Raw genomic sequence first — 16789 nt, forward strand, 5'->3', positions numbered from 1 at the left:
GTACTGTAAAAAACAAGAAACCACTTTGCAGACATCAAAGGTAGTTTTCACCTTTGGCTTAGATCACTGCAGGTCTGATGAGGCCTGAAAGAAAACTGCTTGTAGGCAAAACCATCAAGAGCTCTCAAACCCTTGAATTATCCTCTAAGCAAAATCCTTTAAAGCGTCCATGAGCTTTATACATCTGAATTACTCCTGGAAGGTAAAATTAAAAAAAAAAGTTCTAGCCCTTCATTACAAGGACCACACTATTATCATGGGAGAGAGGCAATGAGATCTTGTGGATGGGTGAGTTCTTTAAAACTAAAGTACAGGGTCAAAAGGCCATAGAACAACATCTTCATCTTTCAACAGAGGCAAAATAAACACACAGTTTAAAACAAAGATGAAGAAAGATTCCCGGAGACATACAAATTACCTCATTGCACTTACAGCATGATGATTAAGGTTAGCTCAGCTTCCTTGCCAGTAATAACAAGTACAAATTATATTTCTCACTTGCAGTACTTGAGTGTATAATACAGCACAATAGCCTTTTAAAGACTGGTTATTTAGCAAACAACTCATGTTTTTAGAATATTTTTTCTACTATGTTTTAAGATGTGGGCTTTGACAGAGATTAGCTAATAAGCAGGATCAGAATTCCTCATCTTGAGTTTTAGTGACTCACACTTAAGAGTCTGGCCAGCTTCTGGACATGATTGGGATAAGCCAGCCATTCATATATGCTTGAAACAGTTTTCATCTTCAAGTTCAAATTTTTAGAAAGAGCCAAATGCCCAATCTGAGAGGAAGGGTGTTGTAGGGTAGGGGCAGCACTGCCCAGTGAGCTAGATTTGAGATGGGTGGCATGGTGGGTGTTGCAGCTGCCCTGGCTTGAATCACACCATACCTCGGGCAGTGTCCACTCTGTCCCAGGCTTGCCAGGCTGCTCCCGGCTGCTACTCACCGTGGCGCCATGAACAGTCCTCCTGCGCGCAGAGCCCTCGGGTGGTGTTACAAAGAGTTTTGGTCGATCCACTGGATTTCTAGAGTGTGCAGCTTTGTAGGGCATGATGATGGGGCTGCAAGATGCTGAACGAGGACAAATGGGGATAACTAGGGTGCAGATGATTGGTTTTACACATAAGAGTGCCAGAGGAGCAGTTGAAGAAAGCCAAAAAGCAGGTTCAGGAAAAGGAGCAAAGCAGAGATAGAGAGAAAAGTAGGAAGAAGATGTTATTACCTAATGGTGCCCAGAACCATCACGCTCAACTCTCCTCACATCCTGTGAGTCTGTGATGTGTCCATGAGGAAGGCATGTCCAAGTAAAAAATCCGGAATATAAAGCTAGCTAATTAAATACAGATTGAAGATACAGATGCAATCCAATAATTATGGACAGCAATGGTCTTACATTCCTATAAACCAGTGGTTCTGGTAAAATGCAACATTAGTCATACGATATAATTTTTATATAAGGATTGGTTTATAATCAGATTTTTCTTAATTAGCTTTAAGACATTATACAAGGTGGAAAGAGAGGAAGCGTGCAGGCAAGGAAGATATTCTACAACTATTTCAAGAGTCAAGTTCAACAGCCAGTGAAAAAAAATCAAGCACAGTTTTAAAATGTTAAATGACCAAGTCTTACCAAGTGTTAAGACTTGTTACAAGAGTAAGAAATGATTCCCAGAAAAGAATTCTGTAAATGTTTTATCTACTTTTAAAGGCAAACCAATGCATGCTTCTGGGTTTTCCCAAAAGCCAAGGCACTTGATAGTTCAAAAAAGCAGCAGTAGAACATATGGGGAGATGAGATGTAACTATTTAAAATGGTGAAAAGAACATAAATATGTTAGCATTGCTGAAAATAAATTTGGATCATAAATAGCTTTTACAGTTTTACTCAAAATGGAATTTTTTTGAAGATCCACATAGTGTCAGGTGTGGTGGCACCAGTCCCACCAGCTGGGGGGATGGAAGGGGAGCATCACTTGAGTCCAGGAATTTGGGACCAGCCTGGGCAACATAGAGAGACCCTATGTTTAAAAAAAAGAAGAAGAAAAGAAAGAGAGAAAAGAAAGAAAGAAGAAACCCACACAGTTTCTGACCATTCACTTTCAAAGGAACACTATCATTAATCTATTTATTCTGGTGCTCAATGAATCTTTTAAAAAACTGATGTAACTGGGCAGGTATAACAAGTATGGGTTCTAAGGTTCCAAGATCCATTTTTAGATTTCATTCAGGGATCTTGCTTTCCAGCAAAAATAAGACAAATGTGACCACTGAGGATAATATTATGCATTTGGACCAGGTTATAAAATGAGTTTACCTAACGCTAGCCATTGTAGGAACCCATTAAAGAGACCATTATGCCAGGAAAATGTAATAGTATTAATAAATTAAAAACTCAAAAGTTCAGAATTATATATAGACTTAAAATATTTAATTGTTATTTTGGTTTATTCTACCGTCAGTTGATTAGACTGCATCATTTTTTGGGTGGGGGAGTGCTGGGGATCAAACACAGGACCTTGCACATGCTAGGCAAGTGCTGTACCACTGAGCTACACCCCCAGCCCTAGAACACATATTTCATTCAATGCCTTACAGTATCTTTTGGTTATCACTGAATAGTTAGGACAGTGAATTAGATGGGACACTGCACTCTCTTTTTCCATTATCATGAAACAGAATTCTATTTTTACAGGATAGGCTAAAACATTTTGCATTTCCTCATTTCAAAGAAAATGTGTGCCATGCTTGGGAAATGACATAAATCTTTACTTCTGACTTTAATGGTAAAGGAAGGATTTATATTGTCTTGTCACTTTGCTTGTTGAGATCATAGTGGAATCTATTTAAAAATGACCTTTTCTTAAGTGTCACAACAAGGTGTTTGCATTTCCCAGACAAGGGAAGAGCTCATTAATACAAAAATTCTTCCAAGTCAATCAAATGCATTCAAGAAATAACATCCTGGCACAAGGCCCTTCTGGGGATGCATGACCAGGAGGAAACGTACACAGCACCCAGGGCATAGCCAGAGGACACTACCCTTGTTCAGGGATCAAGAGACCCTAGCAAACAGTCTGAAGTGTGCGTTTGACACTGAAGAAGGAAAAAGCACAGAATTATGATTTCTTTTTCCAGTGGAAAATAACAATTTCAGCAGGTATCCATGGAGCATTTCCTGACATCATTCTGAATGTAAGCCAGTCTTATTATGCCTTCTGGTTTACTCTTTATTATAACTGAGGAAATATCAAATACATGTGGAAAATATCCTAAACGTAATCTACACAAATCTTTTTTCTCAATTTTAATTGTCCATGGAATATTTTCTGGCTAAAATAAACATTATAAATTCCAATTGTATTAAATTTCATGGAAATTACTGCTGCTGTGAACAGTAACTACTGAAAAACTTGAAAACTTCAAATCAATTGTGCAAATAATCTTACCCTTCTGCGGTAACAGCAAGGGTAATATATAGTTATTTTTCCCCAGAGCACCCTTCATACACAAGTAGTTTAGTTACACATGAGCATTCTCTTATAGAAACATGTTTGAGAAAGACTTTCAGTAGTCTTGGTAGTAGATGTGCATTTATTTAACTCATTCAAGATCTCCTAAATCAGTGGTGGTGAACCTATGGCACATGTGCTGCAGCTGGCTGTTTGTTATCATTGAAAGCTCTAAAATGTTTGCCATCACTGTCCTAAATGAAATAATGTAAAGCAAAGATAAGTATGTGGTTGGAGTACAATGTGGGGAATAGAGAATTTGTATACTAAAATACTAACATTTATCAAGGGCCTACTGTGGGAGGCACTATTCTAACTATTTTACATGTATTAATTTTAATCCAGAGCTCTGATAAACTGTATTTCAAATGTTCTTTTAAAAAAGGGCATGGAAAAATTAACCCAAAACAGTAACTGCAAATGAGAGGTATGAAACTGGAGTTTCCAGTTCTCAATGGCTCTATTGCTTGCTCAGGGAGTCTGTAATCATGGGACATCCAAGCCACTGTAACCCCAGCTAAGTCACCCCTTTGCCAATGGCATTTGAGAATAAGATGAAATCAAGATACAGAACTAAAATGGAAAGACAAAAAAGAATAATCAAGGAGAACACATAATGAACCAAAAGTGACTAAAAAATGCCTTCAAAAAGACAACTGAAAGACACAGTTATTTTTATATATACATATATATTATAAATGATTGCAGAAACCAACAGTTTTGCTTCATTAAACATAAGCTTTATCAATGCAATAGACATTGATCTAGGGAATGTATTAGTAAAACAGGCAACTCAAGAAAAGGCTCTGCACTGTTTCACACGAAAATAAATTAATGTATCAATTTGTGTAAAAGGGAACAGAAAAATTGCAAAGATCCAACTTGCAGATAAAAAGCACCTCGACTGAGCATTACAACTGGAGGGAGGGGAAGACAGGCAAGTAAAATGGGTGGAAAATGAGGAAATGGTGCTGGGAAAGACTACAGGAAGAGTGAGAGAAATGACAAAAGTTAGTGATGACAGAAATAGCAAGGAAAGACAATTATCAGCTTTGAAGTGTCCTTTGGCGCAGTGTAACATACAGTGTGGGGGCTGGGATGCACGGTGGCCATACATATGGAGATCTTCTGAGACAGGATGGACAAGCAGTTTGAAAGGTTCTTTGACATGAAGAGAAACTTCCATGACTTGCATGAAAGTATGAACTCGCAGGCATTAAAAACTAAACTATCTTAGGGCTGGGGATTTAGCTCAGTGGTTTCGCTGCCTGCTGCACAAGCGCAAGGACCCGAGTTGGATCCCTGGTACCAAAAAAACAAAAAAACCCCCTAAACTATCTTGAAACAAGCTACACTTTTTCCTCCAGAAAAGTCTCGGGTGTAGCATGAGAGTTCTGACAGGGAAATTCCTTGACAGAAAATAGAGAACACTGTGGCTCAGCCAGTTGCCTGCACACCTGGACACAAAGCGTGACTCAGGGTGCGGAGGAGGGGACACAGGAGCATGTTTAAGATCCACTCCACAATTTCCTAAGTGGCTCTATGTAAGTCACTTATTGTCACTACACCTGCTTTCCATAACAACAAGGTGGGAATGGCGATACTTGCTCTCTTGACTGACCTCCAGGGGCCCTATGAGAAGTAGTGCTGATACTCATTAGCTCACTGGGCACTGGGGATGAAAGACACCATAAAACCACCAAGAATTACTATTTGTACAGCAAGCTAATGAACATGAAGAGGCTTGCAGAGGCAAAGGGAACTTTTCAAAGACTGTATGCAATTTTCTAAGTACAAAAGATCAGGGCTGCTAGACTGGTTATATAGATTCACCAACTGTGCCCTAAGAGATTTGTGAAAATCTAAATCTATTTACCAGAAGAGAAATGTTACCAAAAGTCTTATGTGGACTTTTCTTACCAATCAAATATAGGCTGCCCACTAACTTCTCACTAACTCAATGAGCCATTTGTTTGATTCCGGTATGTTTTACATTTCAAAAAGTAGGCAATAATAATATACTAGCTGGTATTAGATACGTTTACATGTTTTCAATGAAAGTAATAAATAGGTACACTGTAATTAGCCTCCCCAAGTCTTTAGAGTTTTGCAAGGGTGCTGCTTCTAGATTACATGTAAAAAATAGCACAAGGAGGATAAGCAGCTAGCCCATAGCCACACTAAAAAACTCTATGCTTAAAAAATTCAACTTAGCGATAACAAGTATTACATTGTATCTACCTTTTGATCACCTGCCCAGATACAGGGGCGGAAAGAAAGGTAGATAACTGAATACTTTTTTGGGGTAACCTCATGAACAGACAGAGGGAGCTGAAGCCTCCTGGTCGCAGCGAGGGGCTTCATATGTCTGCCTGGGCTCTGGTGTTCAGATAAGGCGCTAAGGTGGGTGGAAACAAAGCCAGAGCATGAAACGAACACCGACAGACATTTCCACTAGAGCAGAAGGATGCACACTTCAGGAAAAACAGCGGGGAATGGATGAGGACCAGTAGCACAGATAAGCTCCAAAAGGAAGGCTTTCCCTCGCCAGGAAAGTTCTACCTGGATGGCTTTACCTGCGTCTCCAGACAAGGCAGCTGTGCTTTTACTTCTGGCCAGGAATGAATGTGTGGGCATCAGTAGTCTGTTAACAACGTTGCTCTCCCAGGGGCTGAGCTGCAGGCGGCGAGCTAAATGTCACCACATAACCAAGATGTTAGAATCATTCTTTCCAGGGTCAAGAGGGCACAGAACATCATACCCATTGCCTCCACAGGCCAGGCCTCCACCAGGCTCTCCAGAGAGGACAACTGGCCCCGGTCAGGAATCAGGAACCCTGTCCAAGGGGAGCAGCTATTCCACAAATGTTGCCTTTCTTAAGGGTGTTAAGCTTGTGGCAGGCCCTAAAGAAGTTTTACTTGTGGATTTTGCTAATCACCCTCCTTTAGTAGTCAACAGGTCTTGAAATAGAAATATCATTTAATATACAGATTTGGCATGTACCGATAACTCCAGGGGGTACCTATCTGATGGGCATCTGGGATGGGCATGGACTCATGGCACTTTAGCCAATGGGCTTCCCAAGTACCTTGAATAATAAACGTCACAGAGATGTTGGCCAGTTAATGGAATACTAGACTTATATAAAAGATACACTGGGTCTCTATTAAACTATGCTAGATTCTCATGAATTATTTGGGGAATTGGGGGAAATTAGATATAATAAAATGAAAAATTAATGCAAAGCTCTGTATGGGATTCCTTTTGACCATTCTACCCTGTGAGCTAAGTTCCTTCCTTTGACAACAATATAAAAATCATGGCTGAGAATCAAGGCTAAAGGTGAAGCAAGATTAAAAGTAAATAGAAAACCCAAAATCTTAATGATTACTAGCAGAGGTCTAAAGAATCTAGACAATAAATTTAAAATAATGCAGTGATATATGGTCCAAAATTATACTGGAGGTTGCCAAGGTCAGCATTAGGAAATGCACTCTAATTATTGCTGGCTTCCAGTGATGTCATGTGAATACACAGGAGGTATTTTCCAAAAATACCCATAAAAAAGTGTGAACATTCCTGCAGATATCATTAAAGTGGTCACATTTCTCTGCTTCAGAATATACTTCTAAGTCACTTACAAAAGTCTTTCAAACCATCTAAACCTGACAAGGCCACTTCTGTTCTGCTCCATAAACCTCAGGTACAAGTCCTCTTGCCCCCGGAGTGGGTGTTCTTACATCAATCTCATATATTTTAAAGAATGATACTTAAATTCTAAGAAATTAGTTTAGTTAGTAAAAGCCATATACTGCTAAATATTGTTACTTAGAAAATTATTTGCTATTTGGAAGGAAGAATCAACTTCCATTAAATTCCTTAATTACCTAGCTTTGTTTTAAAAGTATGGCTAGTTTGATCAACACTGGTAAATTTAAGAATTAGTGGGCCAGAGATTTAGCTCAGTGGTTTTGTCACCTGCTACGCAAGCACAAGGACAAGAGTTTGATCCCCGGTACCAAAAAAAAAAAAAAAAAAAAAGAATTAGTGAATTATTCCTTAGCTTTTATGTTTATTGGGAGACTTTGTAGTTAAATATTAAGATACTAGTAAAAAAAAGAAAGATGTTATAAAAACTACTGCAACAGTTATGGTTAGTAGACAGCACCATGAGTAGTAAGCACTATCATAAACCAATAGGGGAGTGTGAGTGTGTGTAACAAGAGAATATAACCTGATCTCAAATCAGAATATACTCACAGAATAAAATCAGAGGGTAAAAAATGAGTAGGATTAACTGAAAATTGTCATCAGAATTATATGTTCAACAGATAAGGAAGGGAAGGTGAATGTTTCCTTTTCTTTTTTTTTTTTTTGTATTTAATTCTTTTATTGGTACATTGTAGGTATACAACATAATTACATTTCTCATTGGGAATTGTACCTTTATATAATGCATCTTGGTTCTTATTTTTTCCCCATTATGTTTCCTTTTCTTAGAAACACCATAGGATGACTGTAGCTTATACTGCAGAGCTATCCACTAAGAAGTTTAATTACTATATTCCTGTGTGTCTTTAGGGCATCAACTACAGACTTTGCCTCAAATAAAGATCATTACAAACCTACTTTAATACATGTAAAGTAAATCCCTATACTGTGAATGTGTTTGCTGAAATGCATTTCTACTTCTACTATGTTAGTAAGTAATGCTCTAATTGAGAACAGATACTTTCTATAAGGTAACATTTTAGTAAATGTTAGCAAAAGAGAGTTAGTTCATTGTTCTTTTCACCTAGATCTTAAGATTTAAAAGCTGGCCAAGGAGATACTAATGCTCACAGAACTCTATGGTATTGACCCACTTAAAATGAGATGCTGACAATTACTAAAATACACCACTGGGATTAGGGGAGACAAATTCAAAGGCTGTTAAGGGCCACATGGGTTAACATAAATAAGTGAAGTTGGCTTAGCAAACTTTACGGTGTCTGCACTACCACATTCCTTGTATAAGTATGAAATCACTGTTCAGCTTCAGGTAATGGGTATGAAGCAGAAATTAGCCAAATGTTGGGAGATTCTTATTTTTTTCATTAGAAGAAGTCTCAATGTTACTGTGTATGAAATCTTTCATATTTTAAATGTTGGAAGTTAATCAAAATAAGAACAGAAAGCATTGCTCAGATTAATTAGAAAAAGGCTCTGGGCAGAATTTAGCTTTCAGGCCATCTCTGTGTTCTCTGATGAAGATTCTGGGGAAAACAAATTGATTAATTTTAAGCAATGAGTAGGCAATTTTATTTTTATTTTTTTCTAACTATTGTTTCTTTTTTGAAAAAGTTAGTTAAGTGGGTAGCATAAAGATAATGACAAGCCCTTTTAATGCAAAAATTTCCAGTGGCAATATTTTCTTTGTTGCAGGAATTACAGAAATCTTTAACAATCAAAGTAATAATCAAAATATTTAAAAGCCAGTAGGGCACAGGCACAGGCCAATGACTGGCTTCCATTAGTTTTGAGGATCATGTAGGGGAAGTGGTTCTGGCAAGTGATATGATAATATTTCAGTGTATTTAATAACCAGAGGGGCTGACCAGACACATTCCAGCCAAACAGTAGCCCTCATGGCTTTAGAGTCTCAGTTTAATATCAGCTTTACGGCTGCTGCCATAGGACTGAGAAAAGTTCAAACAACTCAGTAATGATGTCCATATCCTCTGCATGTTTCAGTCTGTAAAGGAATCTAATTTAAAAATTCAGTAAGAATCCTTCTAATGGGATAATAAGGTACAAATAATTTTTTAAAATAGGCAGCAGGAAAGAATTATATTTCTAAATTATAGAAATTCAAATTTAGAAGAATTTATATTCTTATTAAAAGGCCTAAGCCTCTCACTGTCCTACTGAGAGTTTTGGCTAAGTTAAAAAAATCTTTCTGCACCATATGGGAGGCAACTTTCTCAAATTCAATGCTCTCTCTCCCTCTTTTCTTATTAGTCCAAGTCAATATTCAGCTTTCTAGGCCTGCACCATTTAAGGGGCAGTTTTTGGCCCCCACCATAAGCTAGTTATAAAACGTCCCTTGTGCCCTGTATCCTAACTCTACTTTTAACTTATGCAAAGAAGAATGCACACCATCCACCTATGGAGGGACATGCAGGAAGGTAAGAACTGCAGATGGAGCTGTTAGTCTGGGATCTAATTCCTCTTCTGCAGTCATTTGCTTGTGGAACATTAAGTCTGGCCTCAACCTCTGAAGGACTCTATTACCCCAAGTGGAACAGATGAGCCATCACACATATGTGTCTCAGCTCTAGGATCATATTACAGTAAGAAGTTGATTTAGACAGTTCAACATTGTCATTCCACACAGATGTGGATAGGACATTGTCCAGTTTATTGTCCTGTACTTCCATCCTCACCCTGATTGCAGCTATGGGACTGTAGGAGACACTAAGGAAGGTGTAAATCAACAGTACTACAAAATCCTAACTGTGGTTTGTCTCAGATCCAGGTTCACACAAGTACAAAATTAAAGTGGTGATTAAGTGACCCAAAGATAAGGTGAAAAGACAACTGTAAGATCAGCATTCACATGCTATATTTTATGTTATATGAAAGGATTAGGTTTCAAAATAAAGCATATTTATGAAAGAAATTTTAATTAGCAACATTTTAACATGAAAGGTTCCAAACTTGACTACATATCCAATATCAGTAATTTAGGCAAATTAAGTTTTTAAAAAAGGAATTATTTTGGGTTAAAAGGCAAGAATAGGAAGTTATTCAGTTACTGCTTTATGACATTAGTTATAAAATATCATTAACGCTCATATAATATTGTACATTACAATGACACTATAATACTTTTATACAATATAAAATATACAAATACACATACACAACATGCACACTACATTCTTCTTAAAGATTATAAACACTGAAACTTTCCTAGTTTCTTAATAAAGTGAAGTAACCACAATTTGTTACTTTTAATGAGCATGTGCTTTCATACTGCACAATAATTCTTTGGTTTTATTTAAAATCATCTTAGACAATTAGCTTATCTCAAAAGCTTAATGTTCCTTTTATTTGGAAAATAAAACTTCACTTTATAAATAACTCAACATTCATGTACTGTAAATCCATAGATGAATAAAACTCAAAACTCAAGATGTCAACCGGAGGACTGTGATCATTAAACTTTTCAGGAGGCGGCAAGGACATTCTTAAAGGCAGGTCAAATCCCTCAAGAGTAAATGAATGGACACCAAACAACCAATCATACACACGAAATGTAGTAAGAAATGCTCAATTAAATGAGAAATAAATTGACAGAGTGAAATTTACCAACATGAATCATTTAAAGTTTTCTTTAGAAAGTCAGAGCCTGGAATTCTTAAGGTACAGATGAAAAGGCACAGACAGTATGATTGAAGTAAAAGAAATGTTCATAACAAAGAATTCTGCATTTTGGTGGATAAGTGGGTGATTTCTGGAGCTGTAAACTCATTTACTAAAAGGTCGAGAGAAGCACCGCTTTCATCACTGCTAAATGCAATCATTCAGTCACGTTCTAAAATGAGAAATGTTCTTGTCGCAAGAAAAATGCTGTTCAGCCGTTTATTGCTTTTTTACTCTGAAGCTTTTTTCTTCCTATTTAAGAAACGTAGGGAAAGCAACTTCAGATGCTTATTTTCATCTGTAGACATCCAGAAAAAAAAAAAGCATTAAGTAAATAACAGAACACTGTTTTGTTTTCCTTTTGACTGTACCTCTATCTGGAGAATTTAGCAAAGTTGCAGATGAGGAGGAGAGCCGCTTGCTAATGACGGGATCAACATGTTTCGAAAGATTCATGGTGGAAACTGACCGCCTGTCTGGATCTAAAACAAATGGAGATAATGCTAATTGACAGCCAGCATGCAGGAGTGCAATTTCCTAGTTCACTGATGGAAGGAAAAACTAGGATTTGATACTTTCAGCTCTATTTCTAGATCTTTCACAACAGCACAGTTTTCTAAGTGGACATGTTAAAGGTAGCTTAAAGGCTAGAAATAAAATTCACTTTTCTTAAAGCATAAAATATTTTGTGCACCAGTTTGAAACTCAAGGAAACTGTTAAAGTACAAGTGGATGAAGAGAAAAGGAAGGCCAAGGAAGGGCTACAGAAACAAGGGAGGCTGACCAAGAAGCAGAGAGAGGGCCCCCAAAACGAATGCTCTCCTGCTTCCTCAAAGTAGGGACAATGGGAGTTACAATACTGCAAACACTGGAAAGGGTAAAAGCACACCAAGTTATGTGTGCTTGCTGGTACTTCTGTATCTGCAGTCATTTTACTCAGGACATTACATTTAACTATAAAAGGATGGTTTTAAAATCAAGAAAAAGAAAGAAATGACCAGTACATCCTTCCTTTAAAAAAAAAAAAAAATCTACTACTTATAACCAAACGTCTGTGCCCTATGAGTTTAGTGTGGCTTACAAGGTAGAATCAGCACACAAAACAGAATGCTCATCAAAACTGACAGTGATATATATAAATACTGAATTCTAAGTTGATGAACAGTATTGTTCATGCTACAGTCAAAATATTTAAAAATAATTCTTAAAGTTCAAATCAGAAGGGAAATAACCACATACAAGGCAAAAATCAGTTCTGTTAATTTGTTCTTTGTACAGTGGAACCAATTTGTAATCGTGCTCATTAGCACAAATCATGTTCCCTGAATACAACCACACAATAATTAAAGCTTACAAATCTCACTATACATTTGTCTAGCAGGCAAGTGGATATTCTGAGCTACAATAGCTTACATTACAGAAATATTGCCATATTTTATTTTCTATCTTTACCTGCTTATAAAACCAAAACCAAAACATTCCTTGTGACAGATGCCTTCAAAACCCAGCTCCCATCAGTCAATAAACATTTTGCAATGAACTTTCTCAATGGAATAGCCATTTTTGATTGTCATTTACACTGAGTACAATGGTGATAAGACTTCCATTAATATCAGACATTTTTATCTTCAACTGGGATTAATTTTTATGGTTGAATCAATTTTATTAGTAATAAAAACCACACCAAATATTATTTCTTTGAGTTACAGTTACGTTTAATAATGGGTTATTGGGGCAATCCTAACAAAGAAAAAATTTAGGGAAAACATTAAAAGGAACATTCTAATGATGAAATGTGAGATACAGGGCACAAGGAAGGATAACAATACTCATGTTCAGATCATTTATAGCAACATATTTCCTGATATTGTTTTATATGTTAAGGTTTAGTTAGGGAGAAATTGTGTATACATGCAAGCCTACCTTGGGACAGATTCTCAATAGCTTATTAAAAAATGTTTGGTTTCAGAGAAAATGGAAAAAATGAGCTAAACCAGGTCTTCCCATTCCCCAAAATGCCATGTATAATAAATCAACTAAATCATCAATAAATGGTTAAAATTAATGGAGATATGCCATCAACACATTATTCTATTTAATATATGAGGCAACTTTTAGTCACTTCTTTTTCTCAATGAACAAAACATGGATTCACAGAAAGGTTGACAAAGAATCTGTCTTAAAAGTATAGCATTTTCAGATTATTGCTAGCTGATGTTCCAGCAGTTGGACGAGACACTGATTTTAATGTGAACAGTTTCTAGGATCTCTTTGTCCTCAGCAAACTTCACTCGGTGTTCACTGAGCACACTGGTATTGTTGTGAAGCAAAAGGTACTCAAAAGGAGTGAGACCCGGAGGTCACTCTCACTTCACAAAAGGTCACTCACTTTCTAGTCTCGGGAAACTCTGTCAAATTCCAATTACTTTCAGACAACCCTCTCTGTTCTAGTATAGCAGCAATTTGCTCTAATTCAAGGGTCTTAATAAAATGGATTTTATTCAACAGCTCACAAATGGACTACTGGTTTCTCTTGTCCTAACTGGCAGAACTAAAGGTCATATAAACCTTTCAGCATAAAAGCAAGAATTAAGGCTAAGAAGCTTTATTTTTTCCTTAAAAATGCTTGACAATCTGTAACAGTGTATTTATGCGACACACATATAAAATATGAAGTCAAGTAAAAGAAAATAAGCTATAAAAATATATACCATGACATTTTTTCTGCATGGAATATATATACAAAACCATCCTAGGGCCGGGGTTTTAGCTCAGTGGTTTTGCTGCCTGCCTTGCAAGCACAAGGTCCCAAGTTCAATCCCCGGTACCAAAAAACACCCCAAAAACCAAAAAACAAAAAACACAAAACCATCCTAGAATGAAACATGACATGTGAGAGGTTAAGGCCTTGTGAATTTGAGGCCAGCCTGGGCTACACAGTGAGATCAAGGCCAACTTAATAAATACATAATAAAACCTATTTCAAAAATGAAATGAAAATTAAAAAGAATGAAATAGCACATGTAAACAATCTTTATGATCACAGATTTGATATGTGTTTCACCAACCACCATGGGGTGGTAAAGAGCAAAGGGAAAAAAAGATGCTCTCCAATTTAGCTCATTGTCATAGGAAGGGAGTTGTGATACTCATTAGATTTTCTTTTTTTAATAAAAGGGTTATAGAAGATACACAGAATGTTAGGCATGAAAGAAAACAGCATATAAACAAGAGTTCATAGTTATTAGGTAAAGCTAAAAGCGGCTTTAGCGGTAAGGCTGGGAGATCAGGGAGCTAAACTGGATGTACTTTGATCCTAAGTAATTTTTTTGCTAAAAAGTATTTTTAAAAGGTTTTATCCAAAATGCTCATTTCAAGAGAAAGCAAACATGCCACATGTAATTATTTCAACACCTTTAAGTCACCCAAGTCCTATGATCACACTTAAGAAGCACTGTGCTGATCCCAGATCTAGGTCTATGCAGGGCAGTAAGCATGCATTATTGCTAAGGTGGCGATGGTCCAGCCATGGATGGACTGGCCCTGGGTCTGAGGTGCTAGCTACGGGGTGGCAGTCAGCAATCACAGGAAGTCTGTACCAGGTTTGCCAGTACCACCCGAGGCTGTGCAGTGGTGGTTCAGGCCTGCTAAATCGAGAAAGGTGAATGATGACTCAACAAAACCACCTGGGGACAGAATGTAAGACATGATTTTTCGAAGAAAATTAAAATTATTTGACTCATACAAATGAAAAAGAATTGACATACTATGTAAATTTCAAGGTGTACTGAATTTACAGTACAAAAATAAAGCTTTTCATGAGGTCCAAATTTGAGAATGATTTTTTGTCCACTGAAGGAGGAGGAAATAGCTCAGACATTTGCTATTTCTAGCTCAAGACACCTGTACACTCCCTCACGTACACTTCAGGGTCAGAATGCATTGGCTCATTGTCCTGATTTTGACCTGTTAACATTACTATGGTTCTTCCAGAGAAAAAAGATAAAACTGGTTAATTTATTCTGTAATCTTGAAACCCTTATGCAAATGAGCTAGTAAAACAGAGTTGAGACTAGCACGTTTTCAAAACCGTGCACAGACTTCACTCTGTAAGGAATTTTATAACACATAAGAAAAGCAGCCTATGTTAAAGGAAAGGACCCTATCTTTTTACCTGCATCACCCTCTTATCCTCAAATGGGAGAAGTATCATTCAATTACAGTTTAATGATTTCAGCAGGATTTTTGTTTTGCAAACACAGATTTAGAAAAAAAGAAGTAAATGCACGTTGTTCACTATCTGAGAAAAACACAAAGACGATGTTTGAAAGTGGTCTCTGGGTGTTTACCTGAGCTGTGGATGCTGGGGCTCCCGTGGAGAGGGCCTCCCCAGGACCATCGGTTGTACTTTTGTCTGGGTTTCTGGCTCCTTTCCATTGTACGTCGGACAACAGCTTCAAGGCGTTCCTTAAATGGAATGAGGAGCCAATGGTTAATTTCAACCCTGCTTTTTTAATTTAAGGCCGGGAGTATTTGCTAAATTTTCAAATCTATTTCCCAACTTCTATGCCTTATCTTAAGATGAAAATAACATCTATCTGTGAAGGTTACTGAAACCCTTAGGTCCCAGTTCATAAAGCCTTTGGTACACAACAGGCACTCAAATAAATGGCCCTCACTAGGGGCTTAATGCTTTCACTGACACAGCAGCATGATAGGGCAGGTCTTAGCTTAAACAGATGGTTAGTACATATGGTACCATATTTTATTTTATTTTATTTTATTTTTTGCAGTGCCAGAGATCGAACTCATGCTAGGCAAATTCTGTCACTAAGCTATAGCCTCAGCCCCATGTTTGTTGATTCGTCCATCCATCCAATCATCATTCATCCATCCAACCATCCACCAACCCAACCACCCATCAGTACTAGGGATTGAGCCCAGCTGTGCTCTACTTCTGAGCTATATCTCTAACATTTAAAAAATTTTAAATTGCGAGGCACAGAATCCTCACTAAGTTGGCCAGGCTGGCCTTGAACCCGCAATCCTCCTCTTAAGTAGCTGGGATTATAGGCATGCCCCCACTGCACTGGAATCATATGGTGCCACATTTAAAAAGTGAAATTCAGGGCCGGAGATTTAGCTCAGTGGTTCTGGCACCTGCCTCGCAAGCACAAGGTTCCGAGTTTAATCCCCGGTACCAAAAAAAAAAAAAAAAAGTGAAATTCAGAATTGAGAATGTGCATAAGAAATGCTGATTCCATGACTTTATTGAGTGATATGACCTTGTGTAGCTCACTCATTCTGAGTCTAAATGTCCATTTTTGCCAAAACTGGTAACACTTAACGGCTGAGTGATTGTTAATAATAATCAGTCCATTCTCTACCTGCCACCTACTCAGCTTAGCACCTGTGCCCATGTGTAAAGTTGCTTACACGGAAACCTCTGCATCCTGACACCTGACTGCACAGTTCCACAGCAAGTGTGTGCATTGTGCAAACAGCAGGACTCCCATGTCCTTCCCTGAGGGCTGTCTCACCTTGTCCTCCTCTAGCCTCTGCCTCCGCTTCTCTTCCACCGCAGCCCTCCTCCGCTCTTCCTTCAGCCGATGCTCCTCTAGCCTCTTCTTCCGCTCTTCCAGGTGCTTCTCATAGTGTAGCCTGGCTCGCTCTTCTCTTTCTAGCCAGACGATTTCTCGTGCAGCTTCAAGGGGAAAGCGGGGAAATCCAACACAGGTAGGTTTAAACTTTGAATAGTCAGGGCTGTGTAAATAGTTCTCATTTAACAAAGATGGGTTCTGCAATCTCGTATTGATCAAGCCTAGCCTTTGCTTTCCTCAGATTGCCAGGGAGAAAGTACAACCATGCTG

At 37.8% G+C, this 16789-nt stretch overlaps 2 protein-coding genes across 13 annotated transcripts in view; one reads left to right on the top strand and one right to left on the bottom strand.

Moving 5' to 3' along the window:
* LOC110347053 (uncharacterized) overlaps window positions 1–16789 on the top strand; it is a 72724-nt gene that overhangs the window by 28292 nt on the left and 27643 nt on the right. The gene's annotated exons all lie outside the window — the stretch shown is intronic.
* Map7 (microtubule associated protein 7) overlaps window positions 1–16789 on the bottom strand; it is a 165174-nt gene that overhangs the window by 21998 nt on the left and 126387 nt on the right. For 4 of the 11 annotated variants that reach the window (XM_087190230.1, XM_087190229.1, XM_004871481.4 and 1 more), the window contains 5 exons: window positions 16460–16623; window positions 15269–15386; window positions 11291–11401; window positions 6089–6202; window positions 950–1074 (listed from right to left, as the gene is read on the bottom strand). In XM_087190230.1, coding sequence (XP_087046356.1) covers window positions 950–1074; window positions 6089–6202; window positions 11291–11401; window positions 15269–15386; window positions 16460–16623 — 632 coding nt within the window. Of the gene's footprint in view, window positions 1–949; window positions 1099–6088; window positions 6203–11290; window positions 11402–15268; window positions 15387–16459; window positions 16624–16789 lie in introns of all 11 variants that reach the window. The other 7 variants (XM_004871482.3, XM_021249577.2, XM_004871483.4 and 4 more) reach the window with 3 other exon arrangements.

Source organism: Heterocephalus glaber, unplaced genomic scaffold (genome assembly GCF_053883595.1).
Source record: "Heterocephalus glaber isolate CG9 unplaced genomic scaffold, H.glaber_assembly_v1.0 deba00001550, whole genome shotgun sequence".
NCBI lineage: Eukaryota > Metazoa > Chordata > Mammalia > Rodentia > Bathyergidae > Heterocephalus > Heterocephalus glaber.